Here is a 9,067-nt window from a genome sequence, read left to right as displayed (position 1 = left end):
CAGTCACAAGGAGAAGAGTATGGGCTCAATTGTGGGAATTCCTCCTCTGAATCTGACAGTCCTGGTTGAGGATGTTACGGAAGAGGAGGAGGAAGATGAACCCACTAAAGAAGTGGTACTCACGGTGACAATCGAACCAACAAACCTTGCCACTATGTTTTAGTCAAAAAGATTTATGGTTTTTTTCTTGACAATAAGGACAAGCACGGTACCCGGTTGTAGACCAACCGGAAAGCATACCATATGCATGGAAATCATTGATCGTTCACATTAATGCAGCCTTTAATTGAAAATTTTGTTTCTTAGAGACATCGTAGGCGTACATGTCAGTTTCCCAAAGTTCTTTCAACTCTTTGATTAACGGCTGGAGGTAGACATCCAAATTTGCCTTAGGGTTCTTAGGACCTGGAATGAGCAAAGATCAGAACATAAATTGTCTCTTCACACATAGCCAAGGAGGTAAGTTGTACGGAGTGAGTATCACGGACTAACATGAGTAAGGCTTCCCGAATTGGCGGTAAGGTGAAAATCCATCTATACATAAACCGAGCCGAACATTACGAGGCTCACTTTCAAATTCTGGATGCTCACTATCGAAATGGTTCCACGCTTCTCCATAACTTGGGTGTGCCATTGTCCCCCTTTCTCTTAGTCGAGATTTTTTTTATAGTGCCAACTCATCTCACCTGCTATGTGCTTGGTTGCATATAGTCGTTGTAACCTTGGCGCAAGCGAGAAATAAGTTAGTGGTTTACAAGGAATTCGCCTCCCACTTGAATTCTTTACACTCTTATACCGAGCTGTATGACACTTTGTGCATTTCTCAATATTAACATTTTCCTCTCAAAAAAGCATGCATCCAGTAGGACACGCAACGATCTCCTCATGGGGTACTTGGGATCCCATAAGCACGTTCTTAATCTCATTAAAATTGCGCACCATTTGATTATCCTTTGGAATAATGTCACCAACAAATGACATAAAACCATCAACACATCTAGTAGATATGTTGTTCTCACATTTGAGTGTTACCAACCTAGTTGCCGCTTGCAACAAACTCATATTACTTCTCTTATATACTGGTTGTTCGACTTGTTCTAGCATTTTAAAGAAGGAAGAAATTTGGGGGTTTGGGGTTTCATAACGCACTTCTTCATCGCTAAGATTGTCGGGATTAAGTTGATCTTCCAATATTTGTTCAATATTATCACGTAATGCATTTTCCACCATCTCCCGGTAAAGATTTCCACTAACATCCCTCTTCCGTCTATAAGCTACGTTCATACATTTCTTACATGGACACCTCATTTCACCTACATCCTTATACACGGTACTTTGTTCCGCGAATTCAATAAACTCCTTCACACCCTTTGCAAATTCAGCCTTGAGTTTGTTTTTTCCATCTAATTTTTCATACATCCACTGTCATTTTAATCTTTTCTTGTTATGTATTTACATTTTAATCTATCTATTTCATAAACAAGCAATAGCATAAAAAGAATAATAACAACCAAGAATACACAATAAACATTATCACACAAATATATAACTATTGTCAACAAATACTCCATCTTCGAATTGGGTCCTTATCACTCCAACCTAAACCCGTCAATGTACGTTTCAAGTCAGTAGCAAACACACACCTGTTATTTATTAATGAGGAAAAAATTGGGCAGCAATTCCCCTCAGTTCTCCAAATACAGAATGTAGAATAAATAATTATCCACATATGTATTAAGAGAACATTAAAGGAATCGTCCAAACTCTTTCCTCATTAATAAATCACAAGTACGTGTTTACTACCTAAGTGATTTGAAACGTACAAAGACAGTCCCAAAAACTATTCAAGAATTGCTCCTAATGAGTAATTCCTGAACGGGTACTAGGTCAACATCAACACTAACAATAATTTGAACATCAACAACATTAACAATGGCTACTAAATTAAGTCAATTAATAACATAACATAACATTTTACATTAGTTTTATAATAATTTCTAACTTACATTTTAAACTAATTTCTAACTTACAATTTATATTCTACTAATTTTTAACTAACATAACAATTTCTAAATTACATTTAAACCAATTTCCAACATTAGACATTAGTTTTATAAAAATTTCTAATATACATTTTAAACCAATTTCTAACTTACAATTTATATTCTACTAATTTACTACTAATTTCTAACTAACATAACAACTTCTAACTTACATTTTTAACCAATTTCCAAAATTTGACATTAGTTTTATAATCATTTCTAACTTACATTTTAAGCCAATTTTTATTTTACACTTTATATTCTACTAATTTCTAACTAACATAACAATTTCTAAATTACATTTTAAATCAATTTCCAGCATCTGACATTCGTTTTATAATCATTTCTAACATACATTTTAAACCAATTTCTAACTTACAATTTATATTCTACTAATATACTACTAATTTCTAACTAACATAACAATTTCTAACTTACATTTTTAACCAATTTCCAACATTTTACTAACATATTAACTTTAACAACACCACAAAAATAATAGCTAATCACACAACATCAACAATAATAATGGCTACAATCCTAGAGTTATTAGCATAATTTAAACTAAAATTAGTAAAAAGGTAACTAGTAACAGGAGGTTACCTAATTAACTAAAAATAAAAAAGAAAAGAAGAAAAGGAGATGGTGGCAGCGGCGGAGATGGTCGGACGTCACGTCCGTAGTGGTGGTCAGAGGCGGTACAAAACAAAAAGAGGAAACAAGTAAAGGAGGACAAAAGGAAAAGAGGAAAGGAGAAAAAGGATAAGAGGAAAGCAGAAATTTGATAGGGTGGTGGCAGGCCGGCGGTGGCAGGTGTGGTGGTGACAAGCCGGTGATGGTTGTAGGTGGTGGGAAAATGAGGAGATCTCGATTGAGGTTTCAGGTTTTCAAGTAGAAATTGATTTGGGGCAAATGAGCATCTCACGATTTTTTTTCAGATTAAAGTGTGATGAGCAATCCATCACAAATCCGTCAGTAGTTTCCTATATTTGACGGATAGTCCGTCACAATCCCGTGTTTTCAGATTCCCTTATGTGACGGATAGCCGGTCACAAAAAAAGATATTTGTGACGGACTGTCTATCACAAGTCCGTTTTGGATGAATTTTTATGCGACGGATTGCCCGTCACATGTACTTATAATGTGACGGGTAATCCGTCACATCCTTGACGCCCTTGATTTTATTAACGTGCTTTTAATATGTGACGGTATGTGATGGATAGTCCGTCACAATTGTTTGTCCGTCACAAGTCCGTCACAAACCCGCGGAATGTGACAGAATTTTGATCTGTCACTACTATTCTGTCACTGATCCGCTATTACCTTGTAGTGAGATATACTCGTTTGAAGTTGACCTTTATGAAACCGAGTTTTCAATTCTTCATTTTGGCTCTTGTTTGTGCATGCTAAGGCTTCAATTCTTCCTTTTGCATGCTTCTCTTGACTTTACACTTGTTCCCTTAGCTTACCTTTGACTCTCCTTCTTCGCCTAGGTTGACCGTGGGTCGATTTTGAGTTCTAATTTGACTTGTACAAAACGATCTCTTCACCTCAACCTATTATCATGAAACACTCGAACTACCCTTGAGATGCAAAAGCCAAAACAAGTTCAAATGATCCAATTTACAACCAAAGTGGATTGACCGGAAAATACAATTATTAACATTCAAAACTGGCTTTGTGACAAGTTTATTCAACTAAAATTACCTAATTAGAACGACACTATTTGACTCTATCATATACCCCCAAACTTTTAGATTATTTTCTAAATACATAAAGTATCCGAATTAATGTATATGGATGACTGAATGATGATTATGTTGACGGCTCAACGTATTCTGGATGAGTAATCAACTAAAACCGACCAAATATCATATTTAAAATTGTGTCATTTAAGATATTATTAGAGCATTTTATAGAGTTTAGGGGCATCTTGTATGGTTATGAATAATCAAGGATATATCGTAAAATTTGAATAAACATGAGATGTATCATAGAAAAACCCAAAATATTATGTTAAAGAAAAAGAATATAAAAAATGAGAAATTGTTATGTCGCTATTTGTTGCCCGGTTAGACTTCCATATCGACAACTAGATGGGGATATACACTAGTAAAGGGTAAATATCAAAAAAAGAGTCAAAATTATTGATTTATGTTACCTGAAAATCTTTGAGAATGAGGTTTTAACAAATATATTAAACAAAAAGAAAAACGTTTTCGATCCTAAAGTTTCGGTTCTGACTACACTCCTGTCAACAAAGTAATAAATTGAAAAAGAGTGTTAGCAAATGTATTGAAATTTGAATGAGGCTCTCCTCACCAATTTACCATGTAAGAAATGCAAAATATTCATTTACATTATCACTCTTTTTAAGAGTTACGAAAATCCTCCTTCGTAATTTTTTTTGGAAGACCATTTACCCCATCCTTGTTACGTGTTTTTGACACTTTTTATCACCAATAATGATCCCTTATGGATATGTTCCATGACTCGTTCTATAATTTATTTAATCCGGTAATTGAGGATGATGAGGCCTACATGGGACAGTTGATGGAGGACGTTTTATCGGGGGTGTGTAAGAGAGTATATAGTGATGACTGTGATGGGCTAAGCCGGCCTTTTACGGCTCAAGAAGTAAGAACTGCAGTGTTCCAAATGGGTGCGCTTAAATCACCAGGGCCAGATGGAATACCTGCAATCTTTTATCAAAAATGTTGGTTCAATATTAAGCAGGATGTCACAATGGCGGTTCTGTCAGTTCTTAATTCGGGGATGGTTCTCAAGGAACTTAATAGGACTTTCATTACTTTAATTCCTAAAAGTGATAACCCGGAGAAGGTGGGCGATTATCGGCCAATAAGTTTGTGTAATGTTTTCATGCAGATTGTCTCTAAGTGTATTACAAACAGAATGGCAAAGGTGATGGGTTATTTAGTTGGGGAATTTCAAAATGCTTTTATTCCGGGAAGACAAATTTCGGATAACATTCTGTTGGCAAATGAAGCTCTTCATAAAGTCAATTCACATAAGAAAGCAAAGTCAGGTAAGTTCGCTTTTAAGGCGGATATGAGTAAAGCCTATGATCGAGTAAGTTGGGATTTTTTGCGGGCTGTGCTTTATAAGTTTGGGGTGCCGGAAAGATTGATTTTATTAATCATGAATTGTGTTACAACTGTTTCGTACCAAGTTCTTTTCAATGGAGCGCCTTTGAAGCTGTTTCGACTGAAATGTGGTTTAAGGCAAGGAGATCCGCTTTCTCCTTATCTTTTCGTGCTGTGCATGGAGGTCTTATCATGTAATGTGCTCAAAGCACAAGAGAGTGGTCTACTAAAAGGGATTACTTTGTGCCGAGGGGAGGCAGCTTTGTCACATTTGTTTTTCGCCGATGATGCGGTTTTCTTTCTAAATGATAGAAATAATTCGACGAAAAATCTGCGACTTATTCTGAAGAAATTTTGCAAGGTGTCTGGCCAAGTGATGAATAAAGATAAATCGGGAATTCTTTTTAGTCCTAGTACTACACTGGCTCAGGCACGTTGTGGGATGAGGAATCTCCGAGTGAAAGGAAATAAAAGTTTAGGAAAGTATCTTGGTTTACCAACGGACTTGCATGGGTCGAAGAGGGAACTTTTCAAAGGACTCATTGACATGGTTATGAGGTGTATTTCCTCATGGAATGGGATTTTTTTTACTGCAGCAGGAAGGTTAACTTTAATTTCATCTGTCCTATCAAATCTCTCTATTTACTTTCTATCGGTATTTAAAATACCGGTAAGTGTGACTAATAAGATTAATTCTTTATTATCACATTTTTGGTGGGCGGGTGGTAGATTGGGGAGAACAATCCATTGGTGTAGTCAGAAGTTTATTAGTTTACCGAAAAGGGAGGGCGGCCTTGGCATTCGAAATATTGAGTGTCTTAATCAAGCGATGTTAGGGAAGCATGCGTGGCGAATTGTCTCTGGTGATCAATCATTTTTCGCACGTATTTTCCGGAAAAAACTGTTGGGGGATGGTATTTTAAAAGATAAATGGGTGGTTCAATATGGTAGAAACTTGTCTTGGGGCGCACGAAGTATTCTTTATGGTCTTGATTTTGTGCGCGACCAAATTGGATGGAAACCAGGTTCGGATTCTGTTCTGAATGTATGGACGAACAAATGGGTTAATGGAGATTATCCGGAACCTAAAGATGACTGCTTGGGAATTGATCATGTTGGCCTTCAAAGTTTGATGATAAGAGACTTACAGATTAATGGTTATGATGGTGCGGATAAAATATGGAATGAAGCATTTCTTCGTACTTTTTTGGTGGATGACAGTGTTCATGCTATTCTCGCAAAACCCATTTGTCGAACACAAACGACAGATGAAATTTATTGGTTGCATAATAGTGATGGACAATATAGTGTCAAGAGTGGTTATGGGATCCTATTTCAAGATTTTATGGTAAGGAGGGGATCGCTGAAGGATAAGGAGCGTTTAAGCCATGCTGGTTTGACTTTTTGTAAAAGAAAATTATGGAAGCTGCCGGGTCCACCGACTTGGAAGATTCTCATTTGGAGGATGCTTACTAATACTCTTTCTGTGGGTATTAATTTTGTGAAACGGAATATTGGGATTGATTCAAGTTGTAAGTTTTGTCAGGGGGGAGGGACGGCTTTGGAAACAATGGAGCACCTTTTTAGGGACTGTCCTGTGTCCCGAAGATTATGGGCTTGTTCTGAGCTTGGTATTCGGACGAATCAGGCGTCCTTTTTGCAACTTGACACCTGGATTATTGATTGGTTGACATATTTGGAAAGGTCCGAGTGTCGCGAGGAACAACAGATCCGTTTTCTTGCCACACTTTGGTGCATTTGGAGTACTCGCAATCAAATTCTTTTTCAAGGTGTGGATTTTCATCCTCTGATGTTTTATAACCATTGGTCAAAACTTGTAAGTACTGGGTTTCAAGCTATTGCTGAGTTGAAAAAGGATGCTTGTGCCATAGATGGAACTCCACCACCATTTGCGAGGGATACTGCTAACTGGATTCGTAATAGTAATCCTTTTTGTGTTGTGGGAAGGATTGGTGATTGTGGTTATGTGCGGGCGATGGTTGACGCGGGTTGGAAAGGTTTTGACAGGGCAGGTGTTGGGTGGATTGTTATGTCTGAAAACGGCCAAATCTTCCATCGCATGGAAAGGAAAATTAAGGCGGAATCTGCTTTGCAAGCCGAAGGTCTTGGTGTGCTCTTGGTGCTCCTATGGGCTCGTGAAAGGGGATTGCGTCACTTGGAGATTTCATCCGATTGTTTATCACTGATTTTGCAGGTTGCAGGAATGGAGCGACGACATCATCTTCTAAAGGCTATCTTAGAGGAGATTAGTGATTGTTTTACTTCTTTCCATTGTTTAGCTTTAAGTTATGTTCCTAGGCGTTTTAACCAAGTTGCCCATAGTCTCGCATGTAAGGCTATGGATAGTTAGGTAAAACTCTTTTTACAGCTGCCAAAAAAAAAAAAAAAAAAAAAATGATCCCTTATGAATAGTGACATTTTTCATCTTATTTTAATTAATAGATTTGCCACATTTTATTTTGGTCATACTTTTATGTGTAAAAAGTGACTACTGTATTTGAGATCTAGGTAGCACCAAAACGGACACGGACACGTGACACGACATCCCATGAAATTTACGACACAGGAAACGTTATTTAAATTTTATAAAGTATATATTTTATTGTCATAATTATCACACATTTTATATTTATAAATGTATTTGATATTAAATTTAAATAATTAAAGGTCAAATTTGACTTTGAGTATAACTTATTCTCATTTCCCACTCAAATCTGTCTTCTAATCAATCTCTTTCAGTCATTCGACATCTCATTCCTCATTTATAGGTATCCGACACATTTAGTCATGTCCGACATGGTGTCGGACACAGGACGACTGATTAAGAGGAGTGTCCGTCCTACTTAGTTTGAGACTGATATGTTTTCACAACCTAAATATTTGTGCCATACTCACAAAGAGGATCCTTCTAATGGAGGGAAGAAGCAGTGGAGGTCAAAAGAAACTAAAGCTCATGCTAAGATGGTTGTTCCACAAGGTGCTGTTAATACCCGTAAGATAGTGACCCCTGCTAATACGAGTTGGATTCAAAGAATAGAACTCGTGATTAGCAGCGGAATTAACTAAAACTGAACAGTAGTTAAAACTGTCTGATTGTCGAAGCTTATGAGATTTGAATGGTGTTAAGAACTGTCTGAAGGTGATTTGAGTTGGAAACGTAAAACTTAGAACAACAAACACACGATGAGATCCGAATGCACTAGGTGCAACAAACAATTATCAAACTAAGGACTGATATTTAGCGAGTTAGACTTATAACTTGACAATGGTGATCAAGCTCAAGACCTATTGAGAATGATCGCGTAATTACTCAAAACACGTTGAATAAATACAATAGAATTTGCAGCAGCAATTTTAACATAAAACAAAGTGTTTGTATGTTATTTCTTTTGATGCCAATGCAAAGGAAAACAAGGCCTTAAATAGCCAAGATCACACGCCTAAACCGGCTGCTATAATGAGGTAATAAACTATCTAATTAAGTCCCTTAATTAGACTTTGACTAGGCTAAAACTTACCTATTAAAACAACCCTATAACAGCTATAAAAAAAGAATACAATGCTGAAATAAAGCTACCTTAAATGCTCATATAAATCTTCTTAATTGCTGAAATAAATCCCCATTTATCCCTCAATAATTATGTTGTGTAGGCTTGACTGAGCTGGTAGCCTTGACCGATTAATTAAGCTGGTCTTCGAAATTGATTAGGCAAACGTAGTTAACCATCGACTCACCAATCCAATTAGTTTGAGTCGCAGTTAATTGAGTTCTTGAAACATCACTTGAACCAGCCTTCGAACAGATCATAGGACTGTCCATATCGACATCCACAACAAGCTCATCGATGCTATCCATGACCGTATCAACCCCACCCTCTTGAAAAGAAATTGTCCTCAATT

General features: G+C 36.8%; 1 protein-coding gene across 1 annotated transcript; it reads left to right on the top strand.

Moving 5' to 3' along the window:
• Window positions 1-4,583: 4,583 nt before the first annotated feature.
• Window positions 4,584-7,517, top strand: LOC141613398 (uncharacterized). The gene has a single exon (XM_074432131.1). The coding sequence runs from the start codon at window positions 4,584-4,586 to the stop codon at window positions 7,515-7,517; it is 2,934 nt and encodes a 977-aa protein (XP_074288232.1).
• Window positions 7,518-9,067: the final 1,550 nt, after the last annotated feature.

This window comes from Silene latifolia, chromosome 11 (genome assembly GCF_048544455.1).
Source record: "Silene latifolia isolate original U9 population chromosome 11, ASM4854445v1, whole genome shotgun sequence".
Classification (NCBI taxonomy): domain Eukaryota; kingdom Viridiplantae; phylum Streptophyta; class Magnoliopsida; order Caryophyllales; family Caryophyllaceae; genus Silene; species Silene latifolia.
The sequence above is the reverse complement of the archived record's forward strand: the minus strand, read 5'-3'. Positions and strand labels throughout refer to the sequence as shown.